Below are 25,847 nucleotides of genomic sequence, written 5' to 3' on the forward strand. Positions count from 1 at the left end.
AATTTCACAGTAAAATGGCAGAAATGTGACTTATTGTAAGTAAGGAAATGTGGAGTACGTGCAAGAGCCTGCAAGTTGTTGTTCTTGTTTGGAAAAGAACTGATTGCAGTGTGGCTTTTCTGCTGCTCCTGATAGAAAGTGACTGCTGCAGAATCAAATCACACCCTGCCTTTCCCAAACAGCCCCAAGGAAATCTAAAGGGAGGGAAAAGAACGGTGCTGTCTCCTTTGGGGTGTTATCCCCAGAGGTTGCCCTGTGAGTGGAGCACTGCCTTGGCCTTCTCACTCCAAACAAACATTATTGCAAATGTAGAACTTGTCAGAATTGATTCTTGAGAGCTTCTGAGACCCGACTTCACCTTCTGTGCCTGGGTATTGTCCCTCCTTCCATGGTCAAGTCAGGTCAACACCTTCACCACAAGACCAGTGTGCATGAGGGTGACCCCCTTCAGGGGGGTGTACAGGGCCACCAGCCCTCACTGAGGCAGCAGTGGATGTTAAAGACACCAAACCAAGCAATCTATGCCTGATTGAGCTGCTTCTGTGGAACTTGACAGGTAGACCGTCAGTTTTGATCTGTTAAGAGCGGATCCAATATAATATTTCAATCTCCAGCCTAGAAGTTCTCCTCAGCCAGGCTTTGTTGACTTTCTTGGAAGGGTCACGTGCACACCCCCAATTCTCAGCCTCCAGAATCCTCAAATTCCCTAATGCTTCAAATTTTCTCCTTCACAGAGCTTGTGGGTTTTGTGTTTCCTTATTTATAGCTTTCGCTTTGTGGGGCACACTGGAGCTGTCACAATTAAAGCACTCTGCCAAACTCCAATTTTTTTTTTCCTTGTAGACAGAAGAAACAAATAGAGAAATTGCATACAAGTCCTCCCAACTGCAGGCCTTACAGTAGTAGTTTTTGAATTAAGACCACCTTTTTTAAATTGTCGAGACATGTATTTAGATGTTCGCTTCAGGCTATTCAAATTTAAGTATTTTGGACATGGCTTCTCAGCATCTCTTTTTATTTTTTAATTGGAGCTGAGGGAATACGCTTGAGGAAGCGCAATTAAGACAACTTTGGCTTGCATAATTGCCCTAGCAGGTTAGTGACTCAGTGCCAAGCTCCATGAAAGTTTAAAAACATTTGGGATTTAATGGTAAAAATTGTCAATACGAAAGTTCTCAAGGTACCATTTTCCTTTCAGGTTTTCACGAAGCTCCTGGTGCTGTGGAGTCATTTAAAAAATGAGGGGCATGGCTTGCTGTGCTTTGGAGAGCAAGGTTTTAGTGTAGTCCAAAAACTTCCTATAGAATGACTCCTCTTGGTCTCAATCACTGTATCCTGGAGGTTTAAATGCTATTTTCTGTATTGTTATTGTGCTGCTTCTAATGAAATTAACCTCAAGGTTTCCTACTCCAGAAGGCAATGACACCATAATTGACAGATGGTGATAAAATGCCATAAGTTTATCACTAATGTTTGTGCAGATTGAAATATGGATGTCATGGCACATGCATGGAACAAACAGATTCCAACAAGCTTAATGGTTCTACACGTGTCTGTGGGATCTCTGCTTGACAAGGTCAGATGCTCACATAAGCTGAGGATAAACATTTTTTAGGGATAAACATGTTTTGCAGCGCAGAAAATGTAAATACATGCCCTAATATAAAGGACTTGACTTGCTGGCTGAATGTAACACATGTCAGAGCAGTGATGTGCCTGCCTGCTATTGAGAGGAATGTATAATTTTCCAGGATTGTCACCACTTCCAGGAATCAAACTACTTCTAATAACCAAAGGACTTGGCAGATCCCTTCATGTGCTGCTTGCACTGTCCCCGATAGCTGGAGCTTAAAACATTTTATGGACATCTAGTTATTTTCCCATTTCCTTGGGTATATTCTCCTGGCTCTAAGCAGTAACACCTCATGAATTGCATGTCTGTTGCTGTGAGAATTGGCACTTTAATTTCCCTGCTATCACCTCCAGGCAGGCTCTGGATCAGCTGCACGTGTAAGGATGCCCCAGTGCATTGTGTGGGCAGGAGTTCCCATTAGGATGTTTGATTCCAGCAGTTAGCCCTTGCTCTGCTGTCCCCTCTACACCTGTGCCACTGGTTATGGAAAAGAAATTATTTCTCAGGTGAAGTCAGCTCAGGTTCGAGCTTTGTTTTGTGCTGGAGGGAGAGAGGGGCTGAATGATGGGGAGGAAGAGGACAGTGAACAAAGTGAGCAGCTGATGAAGTGTCACGCTCCTTCTGTGGGAGGTAAAACCACAACCTTCCAGTTGTGACAATACTTCTGCTCCAGCAGAAGCATTTTTGCCCATCTTCAAACAAAAATCTAAAAGGCTGGATTTCTGAGCAAAGCAGAAAGGACTGAAAAAGCGATTCTGATGTTGTTCTGCAGAGGATCAAGTGGCTTTGTAAGAACCTTGAGGGCTGTGGCAGCAGCCACATTCCCCTGTTGTTGCAGGGCAGCCCCAGGCCAAGCCTAAACTAGTCCAGGAGCAAATCCTGGCCATCAATGGGAGCCTCCTCTGCACATCCTTCAGGGTAGCCATGACAACCACTGCTGGTCCTGGGGACTGCTGAGGATCTCACTCACTGCTCCTGCATCTCCTGTGCTCAGCTGGGGCTCTCTGGGCTCTTTGTGGAGGGAGAGTTGTGTTCATTTTCTAAACTGTTACTACTGGTTAGGTGGTCCCTCCCTGTTTGATACTGTGTTGGTTGATGTGATTGCCAACCAGAAATCACCCAGAGTAAAGGTACCTGCAGCAATTGTCATATTTACTGACGGGCAGAGCAGCAGAGGCTGAATTTCACCAATTTCAAACTTCTTCCAGAATTAATCTGTCGCAAACATGACAGTTTTGGTTGGGTTTGAGGGGAAGGAGAATGACCCAGCTCCTCCCCGAATCCATAAATAGTGGTTTTTTTCCCTCTGACCATTAGCTCTTGTTCCCTGAGTACATTCGGCTCTTGCTTTATCAAATTGTTCTGCCAGACTTCTGTCTGTTACTGCAGATGCTCTTTACAGGAGAGAGTGTAATCAGTCCTGCTTTTCTCCCCGAGCTTTTCTTCTACACACTGATGAGGAATCAGCACTTTTTCTCATTTGTGCTTCCCACACCATTGGTGTTGAGTTTGCAGGTAGCAAGGAGTGATCTTTAAGGCAACTAATCTTAGTTTAGTCTCTGTGTACTGAGGAACTAAGGCAATATATATGCCAGCTTTATTTTGTAAGCTTTTAAAGCCATAAATGAGTTTCTTTATAAAACCCTCAGTCTGTAGAGGTGTTAAAGACAAGGAAATTATAACCCATTTTTTCAACCTGTCTGACAAGTACAAGGTACTAGAATGCAACCCTTAATTGAATTTTTGGCACCTTCCTACGCTGAGTCCAGTTCTGGCTGTTTCAAATTTCACAGTACTTTGTGTCTGTGAACTCAGTTGGAGTTTGTTGATATGATACCTCCCAAAATATCTTGTCTTACAGAGAACACCGGCCCCTTCTGCATCTCGCTGAGAGCACATGTGATGAACCGAATAGTTCAGGGTTTGTGGGAGTGAGGGGGCGATGTTGTTCTGCTTCCTCTTAGTCATCCCAGCCTTATGCTCGGGAAAGGCAGGAGCTGGAGAGAAGCAGCAGTTCTGTGTTTATCACATGAGTGTTTTTCTTCAAACATTACAGAAACGGGTGTTCCTTGTGCCCAGGAGCACATCTGGGCTGGCCAAGGGCAGGAGAACAGGAATGCTGCCCTCACACTGAGCTGGTTGTGACCACTTGTGGAAACGTGCTGGGCTGACTTTCAGGACTGATGACAACTTTGCAGCAGTTTTCTGAAATTCTGGATGAAAAGGTTCCCTGGGAATTGAACTAGTTGTGACCTCAATGCCAGTACCTGCTGAAGGGCATCTGGAATCTTGTGGTTTGCTGTTCTGTTGCTGCTTTTTTACCCTGAGAACAGTTGCAAGCAAGAGCAAAACTAATACTGACAAACCTCTGTAGCAATTGTGATACACAATTATTTAACAAGGACAGTGTTTGTATATTTGTGCTGATTTGTTGATTGCCTGGCAGGAAAGATATTCATGCATCAAGATAAAATAAAACAAAACTCCCAGTCTGAGACTGGCCCTCAAATGAGAAGTTCATATTGTTGGTCTTAACATCTGTGTGACTGAGGAGTGAAGGTATTTTTAACAGCTTTTTTCATTCCCACATGTAGCCAAGAAATGCAAAGTGCACAGAGTAACATTTGAAACTGATGGCTCTTGATTTTTAGACATTGCTCAGTGGGGACTTTGACTCCCTTCCCACTGCTGCAGTGTTATTTAAGTGGATTGCACTGATGCAGATCAGCACTGACAGGCTGTGCTGGGGATGTCTGAGGAGGAGACAAAAGACTGAGTAAAAAGTTTGATGATACTCATAGGAACTCTTTAACTTTCTGCATGTACGTTACATAATGTTCAGCTTCACTGCCTTCACTTAAGGCGTATTTGTGAGGAGGGCAGAGGGAATTCACAGCTGCTCTCAGGGCTGCTGCAGTGACAAACCAGGGTGCCCCTGCCCTCTTACAGGACACAGATGCTGAGAACTTGCTGCACATAATTAGTGCTCAGCTGTTGGTTGGATCCAACCCTCCTGCATGAGGAGGCATAAAACCAAAAGTAATAGAGCCTGAAGTGAGGCAGGACCAGGGAAGCAGGAACTGCTCTGACTGGAATGCCAATTAAGAGCTGGATTCCCCGTTGTCAGAACAGTGAACTCATGTATTAGAAGTGAGAGAAGAATTGAACTGAGGAATTTACCACAGACATCTTTGATTAGATGGATAAGATAAGACCATTTTCACCCTGGCTGGCAGGGATGGATCACATGTCTGTGGTGTTTTACAACCTTTTCCCTGCTGACCGCCTTCAGTTTGCTTTAAATCACCTTCCCTTGCATTGTGCTCATTATATATTTTTATGTTTTCACAAATATCTTTAGAGAGCAGTGCCAGCCAAAGAGCTGGTCACATCCTCTGCCTACACCCAGGTGCTCCTTCCTGCATCCCTGCTGTCTTCCTTTTCCCTGGACATGTGGGTGGGGAACTTCCCTGTGAATTCTACTGGAAAACCTCTCTAGACTGAAGTGATGTGGAAGGGGCAGGGGGAAATAGAGATTGTTAGACTTTATTTCATTTTACTGGGAGCTTTAATTCTGCACCACTCAACCTCTTGTGTTGCCATCAGTGGGATTTGGCATGTATTTAAAAACAGACATTTGGTACTTTGTCTTGTTAAGTGCATTTCAGTATAAATTGTATTTGTCTCCATCTATGTACTTACCCCATTTTCTGTCCAACTAAATAATGAAAAGTATTGTAACTTAATTATTTCACGGAAGGAGCTTTTCCAGAGTGGTCACAAAGAAACATGCCTTTGATTTGTAAATAATTTAGGGGTTTTTAGCATTGTCTAATACCAAATATTTTATTAGCATTCAGACAGTCTGACCTGCACATTAAGCACTTAATTAAGATGTATAAACTTCCCTCCTGCAATTATTTAAGCCTGTCTGGCAATAGCACACAGGACAAAGATCAGTGATGGAGGGCTGAACAGCTCCCTCTGCAACTGAAAAGCTGGGGAATTTGACTTTTTTAAAATTGAAGGTTATTTTATATCTGTTTGAACCATGTCAGGTCTCAAAGTGAGCTCAAACAATTCTTGATCCTGGAGGGGAAAGCTGAGCTCTCTGTATAATTGCATCCACATTGAGCTGCACAACTGGTTTGTGTGGATTAGGATGGGAGAGTCCCCAGATTTGGGTTCATCCTCAACCAAAGAAAGATGAGCTTCTGCTTATCTATTTTTTGAGCCCCGTTTTTGATGCTGCTCTAGACCTGTGTGACGTGGGTTCATTAAGCCTTTCTTGCCTTGTGCAGCTTTTAGGATAAGAGAATAATACCTGGGCTCAGTCTATCCCAGGGATGTGCTGACTGAAGTCTTATGTAACATTGTGAGAGTTGTGTTTTTCTAAAATAAAGAAATCTAGAATACCCCTGATCACAGAGAAATCCAGTTATTTTCTATAACAGAAACCTTAATATCCTTAAGTCAATACTTTCTAAACGGACAGGTTTAAAAAAAAAATGAAGTGCTATGAAGCAAAGCAGTTATTGGGGAAGTTTGTGGTGTGTGGATAATGGTTTTGGTTATAAAAAACAGTCTTTGTGAAATAACTAGTGATAGTCAGAGTGCAGTGTTTGCCACTGGGCAGCAGCAAAGTGCTGGGGACTTTTGGGAGTGAAACATGTCAGCAGCAACTATTAAACCTGGTGCTTCAGGCTTGTATGGCTTGTCTGGGCTGTTCTTAAACAGAGTAAGAGCCTCCACTGGAGACTTTTGATTCCTTGCTAAGGATCAGAGGAAGATTGATCAGGTAGCCCAGAGGGATGAAGTGATGCCAGCACAGAGGAGAGTTTACTGGAAATGGAGAAAAGGGGGATATTCCTCACATATATGGAAACAACCATGAGAAATGAGAGGAGGGGCAGGGTCAAGGCTCTCCTTTTCCCTGAACTCTGTGTGATCCCTGCACTGGTTCATCTGTTTAATTTTCTCAGTTCAGGACTAAACAAATCCGAGGCTGGGGGACAGGAGGAATCTTAACCAGTGCCAGCCCCAGTGGCTGCCAAGGCACGTGTGTGTACCCAGTTGTCCTCTGTATTTTCTCAGCTATAAAATGTGAGTAATAACACTTATATTATGGATCATTGTGTTGTGTGAGTGAATTAGATGCTGCTACACAGACCTTTGAAGATGAAATGCAGAATATAAATGTTGTGTAAAGCTTGCTTTGTGCCATGGATATAGAACCCTGTGGAAATGGGGGCCCAGGATTGCTGGGAAACATAAGGAGAGGCACTTGGGCTGGCTGCCTGCAGATGGGTTCAGTGGAGCAGCAGCATTCCCACAATTTGTGCTGGGCTGAGGAGCTCTGCACACTGACACAACAACATGGAAACACTGCTGGAATAAAGCTTTTAGTCTTGTCCTGTCCAACCTCCTGCCTGGGGAGGATTGGCTCTGTTGTGTGTTAGAGACACCAGGAGTGGCAGAGGGAAGGAACTGAAATGTAAGCTCTGTTGGTTGTGTTTCTGACCCAAGACATGGAGCATTAGTGGGTCAGATGCTGAGGGAGCACGGAGTGGAAAGGGAAAAAATGGAAGGATGGAGATACACGCACACTGCTCCAGGAGCTGGAATTTTACTGTTGGTAGTGTGATGAGCTGAACTGGGGTTATTCAGAGTGAGGACTGTTGCTTACTGAAGCATTTTGCAAAGCTTGAAGGATGGATTAGTCAAAAGCATCAGTGCTCACCCTTTTTTTTAATTTAATTTACTTTCTTGTTTCCACAAGAATCTTCCTGCCTGGTATGTACAGAAACCCACTCTGAGGGGGTGTTGACTCTTGGCCAGCATAGCTACCCAACTTTTCACATTATTTACTAACAAAAGGAGTTTCATTTGGTAACCAAGGAATGATTGATTTTTCTTTCAAAGAAGTTTTGGCTGCTTGCCAGGTGTTTTGCAAGGGAGCAACCTCACGGTACAGTAACTTTGTCACTGTGTCAGCGAGCTGTCCTACACTGCTGGAAATATTTTTCCCTTTTGGGGGCTTAGAGTGACTTAGATGAATAAGTTGTATCCTACTGGAAGGTCAAATGAAAGAAATAGGGGCTTTTTGGGTCTCCCTGGTGAAAAAATACAGAAGCACAAACCGATTCCAGGTCAGCCTTGCTGAACAACCACAAGAGCAGAATTCAAACATGAAGTAGGAAAGGTGTTGCTGTCTTTGGGGTCTTTTTCTGTAGCAGCCACGAGTGTTTTGTTAATCTGGGGCTGGAAGAGTTCAAAAACGTACATTTACCTACTGAAGCAGATTTTTTTTTTGTTTGAAAATAGATCCCTACCTCAGTTTGAACATTCTCCTCCAAATAACTGCATTGTGCATTGAGCTCTCACCCGGGTTTTTTTTTTTTCCCCACAGACTTTAGTCTTAAGTTGAATCTTATTTTACTTGAACAAAGTTAACTTATTTTCTCTAAAATTTATCTTGCAGATCTTAAAGTCTCAAGTCATGTATTTCCTTGGACTGTTGTCTTTGCTTGTTTTGCAAAGTGAAGCCTTCAAGACCAATTTTCCCGATGAAACCATTGCTGAGCTCTCTGTGAACATTTACAACCAGCTGAGAGCCACCAGAGAAGATGAGAACATCCTTTTCTCTCCTCTGAGCATTGCACTGGCCATGGGAATGGTGGAGCTGGGTGCCCATGGAACCACTTTGAAAGAGATTCGACATTCCTTGGGGTTTGACAGCTTGAAAAATGGTGAGGCCTCTTAATCATGTGTTACTTTTTTAAATAAACAGGTGGCAATGCCTGAACAAGGATGCAGGTGGCCTGGTCATGGCCTTGGGTTATTAGTCACTGGGTTTTTTGGTGTCCTGTTGATGGTCTGGACGTGCTGGAACATGTTTGAGTGGGTTCTGCATGAGCTGAGAGCAGCTGACACACAACCCTGGCTTGGGCACCTGAACCTTCAGCTACTGCAGCCAACTGTTCATCTTGCTTGCTGCAGAATAAGCTTGCCTTTGCCTCCAGGGATATAAGAAGATTTTTAGGAACATCCTTTTTAGGGATTAATAGTGAAACCTGAAAGGAAAGCAGTAGTTTCAGCAAAATTGCTTATATTGATATCAAAGGAACTGGTTTGAAACCTGACTGAAATTTCTTATTCATACAAAGTGCTGGACTTTCAAGTTGTCAGTGAAAGGCTCTTGGGGAGGAATTTCTGAACACAGTGACCAAGCTGTGTTTAACAAAACCACTGCAGGGATGATGCTTCTCTGTGGAGGCACAAATTTAATTCTGCAGTTTGTCTCTAGAACATTAATCAATTATCCCTCAGCTCTAATTGAAGGAGTTATGCGGTTGATTTGAGCTGGGCCATTCACTCTTCTCACTGAGTGGTATTCAGTGAGAGCATCTCCATGGTTTCTGCTTGGAATATATCATTGCAATCAGATTTTAAGGTTTGTTTTGTTGTTGTTTTTTTTTTTAAATTGGAGATTTCAGCTTCAGGTATATGATGCAGCAGTACAAGCTTCCTAGACTGCTGTAGTCCTTCTCAGGATCCCTCATTACCCAAGCAAATGATTCTGTCCTGCCCCACACAGGATCCTGAGAAGTTCTAGACCTGCTTTTTGCATAGAGAACTCTGTGGAAAGTCCTTAGTTTCAAAATTTGAAATCCATTTTTCCTTAAACAAATGGCTTTTAGGATGGAACAAAAGTTCTGTTAAGGATTTGCGGTGGCAAGACATACAAATGTGACCAGTAATAATTTCTTTAATTGCTCTTTTGATGTTGAAAGGATTTCCATTGATACCTTTGTCTCTGATGGGATTCAAATGTCTCATTAATTATACTAATTATAACTAGTAGAAAAAATAAGCTCCAAATAATATGTTCTTGTAAAATATTCCTTCAGATCTGAAAGTGTGTGTGTGTAGGTTTAGAAACAAGTTTATTTTAAAAAAGATGACTTTTTTTTTTGTCTTAGTGAATTTTCAGCAGAAAAAAACATGGATTAACTTTTTTTTCTGAACCACTGAAGCTGTTTTTCTTCCCTCAGGTGAAGAATTTACCTTCCTGAAGGACCTTTCTGACATGGCAACTACTGAAGAAAGTCATTACGTGCTGGATATCGCCAACTCCCTGTATGTGCAGAATGGGTTCCATGTCAGTGACAAATTCCTGCAGTTGGTCAAAAAATACTTTAAGGCTGAAGTGGAGAATGTGGATTTCAGCCAAAGTGCAGCAGTTGCTGCCCAAATCAACAAGTGGGTGGAGAATCACACAAACAGTAAGTCCACGGGATTCTTTTGGACACTTCCTGCAGGAGGTGTTTCTGTTTCCAGACTTCCGCAGTGTTGTTGAATTGTTGCCTTGGCTTTTATCTCTTCTGTTTGAGTCTGAAGTTTCTCCTCCCACAAAAACAATTCTAGTATTTCTATTTTTTCCTGTGTGGGAATGATCTGTCACAAGTAATATTAGTCACTGTTGATCATGTAGCATCTATTTGAGTTTTTTTTTCCTCTGGTCTTACCATCTTAAAGTGCCTTTAACATTTATTGAATGAGAGTGTTTTAACAGCAGACATTTTAATAGAATTTTAATACTAATTTTGGTATTAAATTATATAAAAAAAGACAAGTATTATTGCCAATAGCAGAAAATTTGTTGAATTGTTGGACTGTGCTTTGGATTTCTGTAGTATCACTACTCTGAGGAACTCACAGTGACAAGGTACTGAGAAATAGACTGTTGGGGAATAAAAAGGTAGTTTTGAAGCACAAAATCAGGCTCTGTAATGGAATTTTTTGCAATGGGAGGGATTGACAGTGTGTTTAGAGAGTAGTTGATTTTAGGAAGACTGTCAACAGTTTCACAACACAAATTTGCAGCAGGGGATTAAGCCCAAAATTACTGCTGTAAATAAGCACACTGAGAGCTGCTTGATGCAGTGCTGGCTTGGCTTGTCAGATCCCAAAGAGGAGACATTCCCTGGATACCTGCAGGGTCTCCAGGTTAGGGAGTGCAGTTACTTCTCCCATTGTAAGGATCAAAGCATCATCTCCTTCTGGTTCATCTGGCCCACTCTGAAGGTTGATGTTTTACAAGGAATTCATCAGGTCTGACTCTAACCCAGTTGTACCATTGGAAATTTGAAGGGATCAGGGTCCCCATAAGGAATTCACCACATCACCATGTGGTCTGAGCATTTAAGAATCCGTAATGCTTTATGGAAGTGGCTCCAAAGTGGGAAAACTCCTCATGTAATGCTTTTGTTCCAGTTTGACAGTGATGTGGTGTTTTTCCAGGGGAACGTGGCAGCTGCTGTGTCCATAACAAACTCTGCCCTTTATCTCAGTCTCCAGGTAGAGATGGATGTCAGTGATGCAGCAGATTGCCAAGTGTTTTCAGGGAAACATGGAGTCTGTCTGAGGGAAAAGGAGAACCAGGGCTAACAAAGACTGGGGGGCTCTTGGCATCAGGTTGGGATGTAACAGTCCCTCAGCTGCTCTCTGGCCACTCCATCTCATTCCCTCCTGCCTCCAGCTCTGACAGAGGAGGAGGCTCATGTTCTCCTTAGGAAAGGGGTTCAGGACAGGCAGGTTTCCAGTTCCAGCAGGATGAGCCTGATGGGAGGCTCAGAGCAGAAACCAGAACTGTCAAAGGTTTCTCTGGGCAGAAAAATGCCTCATGTTTCATTAGTGTGTTAACGAGATGTGCCTGAAAAAACATAAGGCATTATGACTTCCAAAATAGAAACAGAAACCTGGAATTGTTTTCCTTCTTAATGTTTCCTTTTTTTTTTTTCCATCTCGTAGTGAGTGTGGCAGTATCAGTCACAACTCATTCCTTTATCCTTCTGGATAAAATGGAGCACAAACAGCAACCTGGAAGAAATCCTGTCCTGGGATACACAAATTTCACACCAGTTAGTCAGGATCATGTGCTCCAGAAAGCAGAATTAATTTGTTTTTTAAACCATGGATTAAGGAGTAATAACCAGACCGAGGAATGTGTTTATTTAACACCTTGCATTGCAATATCAGTTAAAAATAGAAGTGAGCAAGGAAAGCTGTCATTCTTCAAGAGCAGCAGCAGAGCCAGTCAGTGCACCAAATTTACCAAACTGGAAATGATTTTGCTGAAATCAAGCCATGTAAGATGAGCTTGATGAGCCAAGCAGGTACCTGAGTGTGTTGTGATGGGAATGGCTGATGTAGGAGAGGGAGCAGAGCAGCCGCCCCACTCAGCTGAACGGAGCAGATGCTCCGTGGCTCTTCCCTTTTGCTGTTCAGGAGCTGATGTCAGTGGAGCAAATGCTGTGGATTCCTGTGGGGTTTTGATGATCAGTCCTTACTTTGGAGTCAGTAGGGCACTGCTGGAATGGAATGCTTCCTTCAAAACTGGCCCAGGGGGAGTTCCAGTGGGTGCACCTTAAACCGAGCTCCCATTTCAGTGCTGCTTGGGATCGGAGCCAAAGTTTGCACAAGTTCTGCCCTCAAGATGAAAATGCTGAACTGTTTCATAGCCCCAGTGTAAACATTCCATGTGTGACCCTTTTCCACGTGGTTTCCTTGTGGGGTATATTTAGTAGTGATCAAGAAAGAGTTGACTAACTTGTGCTTGATGGAAGGGTTTATGCACCTACACTGTGATTTAGGTTTACAAAACACTGGCAGTTTAATTTGAGATTTAATGAAACATCTGAATTGGAAATTACATGTTAGCACAGCTTTTTATTTTCTTGCATTTTCCAAGCTGTCTCAAGTTTTGATTTAATGCTCAGTTTGACACACAGACTGACAGTTGGGTTTCTTTTTAGGTATGATCAAAGATTTTGTGTCTCCGGGAGACTTTGGTGCTCTCACTCATTTGGCTCTCATCAATGCAATCTACTTTAAGGGCAACTGGAAGTCACAGTTCAGACCTGAAAATACAAGAACTTTTTCTTTCACTAAAGATGATGAAAGTGAAGTGCAGATTCCAATGATGTACCAACAGGGAGAGTTTTACTACGGTGAGTTGGACCTTTAGCAGTTTAAAGCCAGTAAGTCTTCCCTTAATGGGTTTGTTGCAGTAATGTTAATTTGAATTGTGGTCTCTTCATTCACCTGGAATTTTTGATGTGCTCTTTGCCCAATGAAGGGACTCAGATTTTGGTGTCTTTCCCTAATGTGTATGTGATAACTAGATAACAATTTTAATGACCTGTTTGGTGCCACGTGGTGAATTTCAGAATGTTTATTCCTTGTATTTACCCTCTTTACAATTCTCAAGTTAGTCCTGCTTATCACAAAAATATTTTTCTTGTCCTGTGCTAAATATTAAAATGAGTAATATTTGCTCAGAACTGTTGTAATATCCTTGACAAGGTAAAATAGGGGTTTCTTGAACAGCAGAATTAATGATCATTTTTATCTTGAGCTTGAGTTCCGAGGGGGTTCTGGTGGTGTTTGGCATTGGCAGCATTTCACTGAGTCTCATCACTGAAAAATTATCTCTCCTGAATACAAAACCTCTGCCCATTTCCATGAAGGTCTTAGCTGCCTTAAATTTTAGCCTCCTCTGTCTAACCAGTGGAATTTGGGTCACAAAAGTGTCATTATCTCCAAACTGTGTCATTGCATGAGCTTGTGTTTTCAGGAAATCACATGTAAGCCTCAAGTCCTACGATGAAGAAACCAATACAAATTATATGCAGAATAAGTAGGGTCATTTTTATGTTTATTATTATGTATGTTTCGTAAGTACTACTTAGTATTAGGGTTCTATTTTCCCCTATCTCCAGTAAAGACAAAAGAAAATCCTTCTAATGGTTTTTGTTTGTTTCTTTTTCTGTTATAGGGGAGTTCAGTGATGGCTCCAACGAAGCAGGTGGCATCTACCAGGTTCTGGAGATCCCCTATGAGGGAGATGAGATCAGTATGATGATCGTCCTGTCCAGGCAGGAGGTTCCACTGGTCACACTGGAACCACTGGTCAAAGCCTCCTTGATTAATGAATGGGCCAATTCTGTAAAGAAGCAGAAAGTGGAAGTGTATTTACCAAGGTGAGAATGTGCTCCCATGGCACTGGAGGGGGAAAAACTGCATCCAGAATGGTTGGAGGAACAGAGTAGGGAAAACTTGTCCATCTTGCCCAAGCCTGTGGTTGTGGAGCACCCACAGGAAGGTTGTTTTGGCAGGAAAGCCTGGGGGGTGTGGGGCAGAGTGATGGTTGGTTGAGCAACAGATGAGCTCTGCATTTATATCCTTTCATAGAACACTCCAGAGAGGAAAGTTTCCTCCTCATCAGGAACATATCCACTTGGAATGATGCTGAGTACTGCAGAACTCATTATGGATAAGTCCCATTTAGACAGGAGCCCCAGAAATACTGCAAGTCTGAACTATCAGATGTTTCATTTAGGTGCTAATTAGGTTTCTGTGTGCTGCTATTTGAAGAAGTTCTAGTAGTGTGTGTCTGTGTGGATACAAATGGTTGAGTGTTGAGAAATAATTCCAGTCAATTTGAGGCTTTTTTCTTTGCTGAAATAAATGCTGCTTTCTTTTTCCTGAGAGAAGCAATAAAATAACAAGACATTATAGCAGAAAGGATGAAACTTCTGTTAGTTCATTTGCAGGTTGTGGGTGCTCAGTGGCAATTTGCTCCCATCTACCACTTAGGATCTTTTCTGGAATCCTGCTTCATCCACCTCTAATTATTTTTCATGCTCTGTGCCTGATTTAGTAGCAGAGTTGTTTACTACTAAATGTCACTAATAATGTACAGTTGGATCACTGTGTCCTGCAAGTGATTCATCCTGATTTCATGGAAGTGTTTATGTAACAATAGGGCACAGTTTCAATGGAATCACTTCACCTTGCTCTGTTTTTGTGGCACTGTGAAGTGGGTACAGAGCAGCAGGAAAAATAAACGGTAGTGAATCCTTTTAATCATTAAAATAGTTGTTTTCAGGCGAGTTGGAGATTTGAGTTTGTCACATTTCCCGTGTTAAGGCTCCCTGCAGTCCATCAGCTTCCATTCCAAAGCCAAGACCACTTTCCAGAAGCTGAACTGCAGCTGAGCACAATAAACAAGGCTGGCCAGGATAAATTAGGTTGAGATGGACTGGTGGTGTCAGCGTGCCCTGATTCCAAATGGAGACAGAATTCCACTTCTCCAGCTTTAAAAGCAGAGTGGTGAAGGAATAGCAGCATTTTTGGGCTGGTTTTTTGCTGCCCCATAGTAAGAGTTTCTCTCTTTGTTTAAGTCACTGCTCTTTAAAGAAGCAGAAGAGCAGCAAAGAGCTGCATTGCAGGTTTTATACAAACTAAACCTACACTACACTATTCCTGGGATTTTTTTGGTTTGGTTTCTCTTGGAGCTTCAAGTCCCAGAGGCTTCACAAAGTCCACTAAGACACAGGGGAGGGGAATTTCTCATGGGCTCTTTCTCTGCAGACCTGGGCAAACCTGACCTAGATGTTAATTAGAGGCAAAATCCGAGGATTCTTCCATCCCTTAAGCTTTGTTTTTATGCCTGGCACATTTCCCAGCCTGTGCATCAGCTGCTGAAGTTAGGCATCTTCTCTCAAAGAATTTCTGGAGTGTGAGATCCACAACAGGAGTCCCTCTCCATTGATTCAGTGGAGAATCTGTGAAAAGCACCTTCCACATTTGAGAATCTCGGGTGTCTAAATACACCAATGGCGTTGAAAACATATTAATTATGTTCATGACTTGAATTAAGTTTGTAGAGGTGGTCTGGGGGTTTGTTTGCTTCTAAGCAAGAGCAGAGACTTCAGGATTCTCTGTAACCAGGTTCTCAGGTGTGAATTTGAGCCCTGGGGTTTGTGTGATCATAAAATGTCTTTATTTATTCTGCCCTCGGGCTGCTTGTAATGGCTGTCTCTCTTATCCAACAACCTCAAAGAGCTTGATAAACACTTGCAAATTACAGTTATACAGAGGCAAACCAGGTGGAACTGCATGCCAGTTACCTTCAGTATTTCCAGATTATAAAAGATAACTATTGTGAGCTTGAAATTCCATATAGTAATACTGCAGTCTCCTTACAGCAAATCCAAAGATTAATTGCCTGCTCCCAAGGTGTTGGATTTCCATTAGGGATTTAGAGGTGATCTACAGGATTTTGTCAATGCTCTAAATAAACACTTCATAAATATTTGATGCTGTGACTCAGAAAAAGCGTGTTATGAAATGTGGCCTCCAGGCTCTGTCCACTGAGAAATTGAAAGCAGCAGTGGAATAAAATTAAATTTTTATATCTTGAAAGATGCTATCCAATTATAAAGTGAACATTTTTTAAACTTATACATTTGTAATAGGACCTGAATGACGAACCAAAGCAGAGTTAATCACAACTTTGCAATTTCTGTCTGCATTATCTGTGTGCAAATGAAATTGGGTATTATTCCTCTTAATAGCAAAGGAGAGATTTGTACAGAATTGTTAAATTATACTTTCTCATTTTCATTTCCAAATCATTGTTTCCAGCTTAACCCAGACTAAAATGATCAACATTTTAATCCACTTTTTGTATAGGAGTGAAACAGACCATGAATCTAATTTACAAAGCTGTCTCTGTAACATAAATTATTTGAAGAGCAGAGGAGGAACTGGTACCTAATAGCAGTGCTACAGTTTGCAGATCTCCTCTTAAGGAGTGTTCCAAATCTCTATAATGATCTTGCTTTTTTACCCTTAAATTCCTTAAAAATGTTTTAGACAGTGATGAAATAAGTGGTTTTAGCTGAAGGTTGTTTCTCTAAAAAACAAAACAAAACAAAAACCAAAACCACTCAAAACCCAACAAAAATCTAAACCCAAATTAAAAAATCCTCTGTCTTTTGGGTTTTAACCTGCTGTCTCAAGTCCTCTTTTCATGAGGAATGGAATGGGCCAGTGCTGGATGTTCTGGAGATACAACCACATAAAAGGCATAAAAGTGTCCCACTGAAATCCATTCTCAGCCCATATTTAGCCCTGGAAAGAAGGATCTTGCCAGAGAAGAACCCACAACCTGCCTTTCTTCACCTGGCCAGAGCAGATGAGTGGAGGTTTTGGGGTTGATTTTGCTGTCAGTGGGGGTTTTTTTTGCTCTCTTGCTTGTTTGTTTTCAGGCTGTTAAATCATTCAGGCTGGTTCTGGCACCTCGGGACAGCCCAGCTGAAATTCCAGCCGAAATGCTGGAATTGATATCAGCTGGCAGCTTGGCACTGGAGGGGCTGCTGGGGTAAAAATAGTGCTTCAGATCCTCAGAGCCTGCCCTCCAAGCAAGAATATTGATGTCAAGCAATGGAGCCTTTTGTTCTGCAGAATTGAATGTATTAGAACCAATCTGAAAACCTGGAATTTTCTTGCCCTGGCTCGTTCAGAACCCTTAGTAATTTTTGAAATGATACACTTTGGGATGAGTCATTTTTCTGCTGGATGACTAGACAGTGTCCCCTGATCCTTCTGGGAATCCTGAGCATCTAAAAATCAGAAAAAATGTAGCATTATGTAGCATCATAAAACATGAAGCCATCTTTTTTTTTTTCCTGTCTTGGATGTCTGTAAAATAGAAGAAAGATGGCCTGATGTGGTGTATTAATGCTCTCTGCAAAATCTAAAGGCTCAGACACAGAACTGCAGAAGACTCAGTGACATAAATGCACCATTTTAATCTAATGCTTGTGCAAGTTTTAAATTTCATTAAAATGTCCCAGTTCCCTGCTGAACTCTCCAGAGAATTTTTTACTGGTTTCTCAATCTAATCTTCTCTTCAGTGTCTGTTCCTCAGACTTCCCTTTGTGGTTTTTACAGCTCCCAGTTGCAGCTATTCCTTGATTTTTGATACTGAAGTGTTGAAATTGATTTTTTTCGTAGTATTTTTAGCATCAGAAGCACCTAAAAGATTGGGGGGGGGGGAATATGACCATCTGGTTCATTATATGCAACAAACACTGCAAATAACCATGTGTAGCTCGGCATTCCCAAAGTCTGGAGGTGCAGCAGATGCCTGGGAAATGAGATGGAATGTCAGCTCTGTGTTCTAAGTTGTCAGCTTTGATTTTGAATACTGACATCACTGTCTGGGAGGAATGCACAGAAATCCAAATGTGATGGAAGATAACTCACCCTGAGTGTTTACATGGGATTGCACAGCCTGGAATTAAATTTCCCAGTGTAAAGCAGCCCTGTTGTTTCTCAGAAAAGGCCGGTTCTGGTGTCAGCTAAAATATTGGAAATCTCATTAATAATTTATCTGTAACTCTCCCTGCTTTTCAGAGCAGGAGGAAAAGGAGGGGAGATACTATTTGAAACAGTGGTTTGGAGTGGGGATTTACCACAGGACAGAACTAAAAGAGGGGAGAAGGGAAGTAATTAGTTTTATTTCCATAAAGGGATCGTCTGATATTTAAACAGCTGATGATGTGATATTTTTAGTCTGCTTTTTATGACAAATAAAGCAGCAACTCACTCCTGTAGATATTGTACAGACCTTCCCTCATGCACTTGTTTGGAATTTACCTTTCCAGAGGTCTCAGCCAGGGACAGAGCTTCTGTTTTAAGGGACTGCTCCTCTCTTTCACACAGGGATTCTCGAGCAGTAGAACCACTCAACTTGTTTGCTTTCCCTTTTTCCAGATCCATGTTCAGCTGAGGCTTTACAGGTTTATTTTTTCCCAAAACATCTCCCAAACCCTCCCTGATCAGTCTGCAAAGGCATCCTGTGCCCCACTTCCCTTCTGGGTCACCATCCATGGCTTAGTAGATGTGTGTTTCCTGTCTAATGGGACAGAGACTTAAACCCACCTCGTTTGCCTTTGATACCCTGCAGTTGGAAAAAATGCTTTTTATTCAGTTATTTTTCTTATTTTTTACCTCCAATTCTACTTTTCATGCAGACTTGACTTGTTGCTTTCCTCACTAGTTTGACATTGCTGGTCCCTACCTAACTTGCGTTGAAACCTCAATAAATTTAATAGTGGGGTGAAATAAAAACCAGAAAGGAAAATATACAGCACTGAAATTTTTATAAACTGCATTTTAGCATTCGTATGCCTTCTCTGTTTGTAAGGTAGGTTTTGACCAGTGTGTGTGTCCACAGCTTTCCAGGAGGAAAAGAAAGCTCACAGGACACATTTCCATTTCCTAAAATCCTGTTGTGTATTTTCAGGTCATCTCATGTCTACCCACATCTCATTCATTAAAATAATGCCTTTTTTCCTCTTTTTTTAACAAATGCTTCAACATGCAGAACATGCCAGAACACCATGAGGAGCTTCCTGCAGTACTTAAATCTTTGTTGGTCTCTTCTGACTCTTTTGAGAACTGCCAAAGCAATAAAATCACAAGAACCAGTTCCTTTACTTTTATTCCAGGCATGTCCTGAAATTGTTCTGGACAAGGTACATGAACACTTGCAATGCCACCAGTGATTTATCAATCCTGAACTATCTCCAGGTCTTACTTTACTCCTAAAATCCTTCTGTGGGTAATGACTAATATCCATCCCATCAGAGATTTTTGGCTTCTAGAGGCATTTGTAAGTTCATTATGAGTGTAGATTGTGTGCTGGATTTTTCTCCTTCTGTGTAAGTGAGGAAGATCCACTTGACTCTCATCCAGTTCTATTTTGATGTCCAGATTCCTCTTTTTCAAGCTGCCAAGTTTGCACATGCTGGGTTGTACATCCCAGCTCATCGTGAGCTGTGCTCTGCCCAGAGTTCTGGGCTGCACTTCCTCCTGAAAAGAACATGTTCTTCCATGGAGTTGAGGGAATTTAATCCTGAAAAATAAGATTGCACAGAACCACTTATTTTATTTGGTTCTGGCACTTCTTTGTGCCATCATTGAGGGCTGCTGGGTAGCTGCAGGGTTGTTTTTGATTCAGTGGCTGGAGAAACTCTGACAACACCTTACAGACTAAAAATTTTGTTATTCCATAGTTACAACCAGTCACTGTCATCATAATGTAAATCACTGATAATTTGCTTGCTTATTTCACAGAGAACCCACAACTCACCCATAACAAACATTTGTACTCAGTCCCCTGTGTTTGTCTGTAGATATCTGGTATTTTCTGCCATTATTATTATTTTTCTGACACATTTCTTTGTTTCTCCAGCTGTCCAGTCTGTTTCTGGCCACACAGAAAAGACTCGAGTCCTTTTTTTTGTCTCACTGACACCAGGCATAGCTTTGATGCTGTTTGAAAAGCAGTGATTAGAAATGGAAGGAGCTTTTGCCCCAGGTCTTGCCCTCAGGACAGGTCTCAGTTTGTCCTTCCAGCACAGTAACATTCCCTAGAAGGAGGCTTTGCAGGCTCCCCCTGAAATCCTGCCAGCTTGTACTCACGTGTGCATTTACACTGACAACTATTTGTTTTCCCTGTTGTTTACTCACAATCAAAACCCAATTACAATTTTGCCACCAGACTAATTAGAAGCTGAGTCAGGAATGCTTTATGTTCATATTCATAACTGTTGGTCTTTGCTTATACTGTCACAGTGAAAGTGGAGTATCTTTCTTATTTTCCACTCCTTCTTTGCGCACAGCTCTCTATGAAAATCAGCTGTTATTTGCCTCATTTGATATTCTGTTCTAGTATTTGTACAATTAAATTCAGTTTTTGTAGTAAACCTCTCGTATAAAAAGTAATCATTTCCATTACTGCTGCATAATTTTGCACTGAGGTTTTATGGTCACGGGCTGTACGTACCATTAACATATTTTTGATTGCTTCTGTATTAGAAAAAAGATCCAGCTGTGAGTAAACTAATTTGTTTATAGGCATTTTTAGAAGGTGTCACTAGCAGTGAACCTCCTCCTTTGCATTATTTATTTTGGTGTTTTTACCTAGAAATTTGAATCTTCTAATACCAGTAAGCAGTGCTCACATCTGGCTGTTTGTGATTTTCTGTTCCATTCTGCAGGTTCACAGTAGAACAGGAGATTGATCTCAAAGAAGTCTGGAGAGGGCTGGGAATTACGGAGCTGTTCAGCAGCAGTGCTGACCTCACTGCCATGTCTGGTAAGAGGTTCATGTCTTGTCTCTCAAGGTATATGAGGAAATCCATTTTTTACCTGGGAGAGTTCACTCTGAGTATCTCAGACCTGGCTCTCACTAGAAATTAGAGAAAGTGTGATACTGTGAGAGCAGTGAATGGCTGCAGTGCCTTCCTGGCAGAGGAGATTCCCACACCAAGGGATTGTCATCCTTGTATCCCTAGAGGCTGTTTGTTCCCAGCATTAAGAGCATTAAGCTGTTGTACAATTAGTCATCTCCCCAGATACCTGTGGATGGAAGAAGTTCTGAGATAAAAGCCATTTAGTCACAGATGCTGCCTGCCTGGTGCAATATGTTGTCAACACTTAATTTTCACAAGTTGAAATATCCAATATGTTTAAAAAATCAGGTGGGAATGAGATATTTATGCTTTTTAATACCTCCTAAAAGGTGTTCCTAGAATCACAGAATGGTTTGGGTTGGAAAGGACCTCAAAGCTCATTCAATTCCTCCCCCCCTGCCTTGGACAGGGACACCTTCCACTAGCCCAGGTTGCTCCAAGCCCTGTCCAACCTGGCCTTGGACACTTCCAGGGATGGGGCAGCCACAGCTTCTCTGTTGAAGTGGCACAAAAATGCCTGAGAAGTTGATTCATCTTTACATAACAGGAGGAGCCAGGTGAGCAGTTTATTAATATAGTCTGTCTAGACCTGAATTTTGTGAAACCCAAAATGAAGCAGTATGAGGCTGTTGTCCTTGTCCTTGTAATTTATGCCTCTACACTTCTCCCTCTGGTTTTTTGGGTTCTTTTGCTCCATATGTTGCTGCCCAACCAGCCAGGTAGATCCTGATTGGCAATCCCTGTTCTGCATTGTCTGTCCCTGGGAACAGTCACACCTGGGTGCTTATTCAAAGTGCTGGTAATAAGTCAAACCTTCCTCGAAAATGCACAGAGCAATGTTTGTGATGTTCACATCCTTCCATTTTTGCTAAGTCTGAAATCCTGTTTCTAGTGTATCATGCAGCTTATTTCACTTTTCCAGTGAAGCTGTGGGAAAAGCTAGAGTTAGCTAATGAAAGGAATTGAAATAAATGAAAAATCCTTCTTCAAAGAAATAGCATTTTTTCTGGAGAAAAACACCTTCGATTTCTCTGCAACCTCAAAGACCAGTCAGCTTTCCAATAAATTCTGGTCTATATATATAAAATTATTTACTTGAGGAAAAGCATTAAGGAGAACAGAAAATACACAGAGATGGAACCACAAAGGCAGCTCCTGGCTCTTATTTAATTCCATATAAAATTCATCTCTGTATCAGGGACTAATTCTGTAGTGGAGAGGTTGGCAGAAAGAATCAGGTGCTTGTGTCTTATTCCGTGTGACCAGTGATTTGTTTCAAGTTTTATATTTTTGACAACTATACTGTATAAAATCAAAATACCCTCTTCTGCATGACTGAATTAACTCCTCTGCCATTTAAAGATTAACTTGTTTGTTGAGTACAGAGCAGTGTACAGAGAGAATTCATGAGTTTCTCTGTAACTTGCCTGCGTTTCACTGAAAAGGGGATGTTCCACCAGGGGATGAAAAGGTCATTTGTAAATTAAGAAATAAAAAAATTGGGTTTGAATTAATGTCTTTAATGAAAAGCCCACTGTTGATGCCGTGGAGGTGAAGTTTTAAATAATGAAAATACAGAGTATGTTTCCTATTTCTAATTTTTATAATGTGAAATATGGAGGGAGGAAGGGAAAATAAAAATCATGAAGAAAATTTGTTCAAAGCTTGCTTTTACAAACACCAGAATGGTACATCAGGTAGCAGGGAAGTGGAAGCTGGAAGTTTCCATGAATCTCAGGGTCAGTCCTCTGGAATATTTGGCACTTCACGGAACCTTAAATGCAAGTATTGGAACAAAATCTTTGTCTGGACACTTAATTTAGGAAGACATGAATCATAAATGAAATCTAAGGAGATTTTTGAGGAATTCTGTTGTGTTTAAAAATACTTTCCTCCTCCTCTCCTGTTGCTTTTGCTTTACTGTCAAGGAAAGTCGCTGCAGTTTCAGCAACAGCCCTAATCCTGTGAACAGATCCAGGCACATTGGTGGGTTCAGCAAAATTCCATGTGGGTTTAGTGGATAACAAGGCAAATTGCAGGATTACAGACTTATTTTTCAATATTGAGAATTTTGTGCTTTTTTGCACTCAGTCTGAAAAATGGAAATGGAGGAGTTGGCTTTGCCCTCTGGAATGTCTGGATTCTGAGCAACCCAAGAGGGAGTTCTAATCCAGAGGCACATTTCAAATGTTACTCCCTCGCAGAAATTAAGTTCTTTGTCAATTATCCCAGGTGAGTAGGAGGACATTCCTCCTTGGCTGTCAGGTCACATATGTTCTGACTCTCACTTTCATCAAAAGACTTGACAGTATTTACTTGCATCTGATTCCATCAGATGTCCAAAAGAATCTTGAAACCACTTCTGATATTTGGCATTTTAGAATTTACACAGCACATAAACTCACTGCTTGAGTATTTTGACACCACTTAAGATTTACCCTTGAACTAATTTCAATACTGAAATTCCCCTTCTCTTTCAAATGATTATAATATTTCTTAGTGGTTTATAGAGTCTTAAATGGCAGCTGCTTTTAATGCAAGGTGACCTGCGTGGCAGTGAGCAGTGAAGTGATCTCAGTGACTTACTTTCACAGTATAAAGTAGTTAGAAGAGCATCAGTCCAGTAAATGGCTCTTTGAAGTCTTGACTGACGTACATATAATTTTTCTGGGACAGCCTAAGCTGGAAGAGCCAATAAACCTTCGTGATTTCTTTAAAATGAGACTTGCAGAGCAGCCAGTTGGCAGCTGAGTAGGAGTTTGCAGACAGATGGAGTGTGATGACAAATGAAGTGTGATGCTCGTGGAGTCCTGGACATCAGGAGGGAGCTTCACATCCCTCCCACTCATTAATGGGGATCTGGGCTTGGGTCCTGCACAAAGCTTAAACCTTGGCACCAGATCCCCATGGGACTCCCCTGAGGTGTTAACAACCAAATCATGTTGGTTCTTATGAAAATACACATTTGAAGGAGCTGCTAGAGAAGAATGATGTGATGGCAGATCCTCAGGTGAGCCCCACCTTGTCCCCAGTGAAGGCATAAGGAAAGATGGATAATTGTGAGGAGATGTGATGCTGGAGTTTTGCAGTCAGTGACGTGACAATCACCAACTGCATCAAAGAGGAGCTGCCTGAACTCCCAGTGACAACATTGTGCTTTCATATGAAAATAGATTCATTCACTTCAGGAAGAGATGAATGAGAGGGATGTGGCAGTGCCACTATGAAGAGGAGAACCTAGAGAAAGTAATTTGGGATGTGGAATTGCTCTTTTCATCATCCAAGGACAAAGATATCCAGTGATGTGAAAGGCAACAAATTGAAAACAAATAGAAAGTGCTTCTCTCATGGAAAACTTATGCAGCTTATCTTGGCTGGGCATTCCCTGGGGTTATGAGGCTGGTAGGATTAAAAAAAATAAAATGGCTTCAGAGCAATGACAGCTATCTATGGTACATTGAATAAAGGCATTCTGTGTATTCTGGGGATTAGAAACTTGGTTTAGGGTATAAGGCATATTTTTCTCTCGTTAGTTGTGCTGTAGTTTTCATCTGTGAGGTGACTTGGATCTTCTGGAGCAACAGCGATGCCAGAGCTGGTGCAGTGTGCTGGACTAACTGGGTGTATTGGTCTCATCTGCAGTGACACCTCTGTTCCTGTCAACTTTAAATGTTGTTGCTTTTTTTAATACTCAGATCCTGAATAGAAGTAGACCTGCTTTTACACCTGATGGCAAATGTCAGCAGTGTTTGTGCTGTCAGAATTAGGGTCTCTGAGCTCATCAGATGGAGGCCAATCTTCTGAGGTACAAAGTGCTCTGACCAGAAATGTACCTTGAGTTCCAGAAGTGCCACCACACTCTGCAAAATAAAGCACTGGGGATGAAAATAGAGAGTATTTCTGGGACTGTTACAGGTCACAGGATCAGGGTTAAGTGCTGTGGTAACAAAAAATAGATTGAAAGGCATGACTAGGCTAAGCAGGAATTTCTTTGTTATTAAACATTAAAAATGTATTGAGGTTTAAGATTTTTGCTTAATGTTCAAGACAGGTAGGGGCTACATGTCCCATTTTTTAAAGCAACAGGCTGAAAACTTGAGCCCAGCTTTCAGGATGGCTTTACTGAAGGCTTGGAACTGAAGCCTAGAACTAGTACAATTTTTAGCAGCCTTGTATATGTTTTTTACCCACAGTCCCCAAGGGGATGATTTGGGGCTCTTGGTGGTGGGATTGAAGCGAAGCAGCTGAAGCAGGAGGTTTAATTCAGTGCAGTGAGATCTGCTGGGGAGAGACATTTCAGACTGCTGCTTCTTGTGCCTTTGACTTACTTTAGTGTTAGAACTACTGAGTATTCCAGTAGGTCTGATCCTTTAGCCACTGAAGGAAAGTAATGAAACACTCACAGACTTAAGCAGGAGGAAGCTTGGACTGAAATAAAAATACTGACGAAGAAGGATGGAAAACAAACAAGACTAAAAAAAACCCAAGTTTCACAGTGGGTTTGGCAATAAATGTTGATGTTCAGCTTCTTCAAAATATAGTGGAAGAAGAAAGAAAAGACCTAATTTTCCTGGAGAAAGTCTGTATTGTACCTAACACAGAAGTAAAATTCTTTTTGTCTGAGTATTTGCTATATAATGTCATAATCCTTTTTTCCAATAGTTGCATTTAAAATCTTATTTTCAAGGATTGTTTTTTACTCTCTCTGGGATAGTGGTGCTCTAGGCAGTCCTGAGCTATTTTAATATCCGTGCTGTAGGAGAGCATTACAAATTTAAGTGAGGTAAATGGTGCTATTAAAGGTATTGGCAGAAGGTATTTTAATGCAACAAAGCTCTTATCCTTCCCTGCCTGCTATAGAAGGTGAATAACAGTGTTGGGGTTTTTGGCAGTGTTTGGAAGGTTTTTTTAAACACCTCAGTCTTACTGTTGAGCCACTTGAAATATGTTTCCTTTTCCTCTCCAGATAACAAGGAACTTTACCTTGCAAAGGCATTTCACAAGGCATTTCTAGAAGTTAATGAGGAAGGATCAGAAGCTGCTGCTGCCTCAGGTACCGACTGAAAAGCAGAACTAAATGAAATGTCTGGTTATTCTGT

At 41.5% G+C, this 25,847-nt stretch overlaps 1 protein-coding gene across 2 annotated transcripts in view; it reads left to right on the forward strand.

Annotated features, from left to right (window-relative positions):
* SERPINI1 (serpin family I member 1) overlaps positions 1-25,847 on the forward strand; it is a 45,483-nt gene that overhangs the window by 16,261 nt on the left and 3,375 nt on the right. For both annotated transcript variants that reach the window (XM_051781883.1, XM_051781882.1), the window contains 6 exons: positions 8,115-8,382; positions 9,688-9,918; positions 12,451-12,645; positions 13,473-13,677; positions 20,554-20,651; positions 25,715-25,801. In XM_051781883.1, the coding sequence (XP_051637843.1) occupies positions 8,133-8,382; positions 9,688-9,918; positions 12,451-12,645; positions 13,473-13,677; positions 20,554-20,651; positions 25,715-25,801 (1,066 nt within the window). In that variant the 5' untranslated portion in view covers positions 8,115-8,132. The remainder of the gene's footprint in view (positions 1-8,114; positions 8,383-9,687; positions 9,919-12,450; positions 12,646-13,472; positions 13,678-20,553; positions 20,652-25,714; positions 25,802-25,847) is intronic.

Source organism: Manacus candei, unplaced genomic scaffold (genome assembly GCF_025592945.1).
Source record: "Manacus candei isolate 608988 ecotype Guabito, Panama unplaced genomic scaffold, ASM2559294v1 h1tg000015l, whole genome shotgun sequence".
Lineage (NCBI taxonomy): Eukaryota > Metazoa > Chordata > Aves > Passeriformes > Pipridae > Manacus > Manacus candei.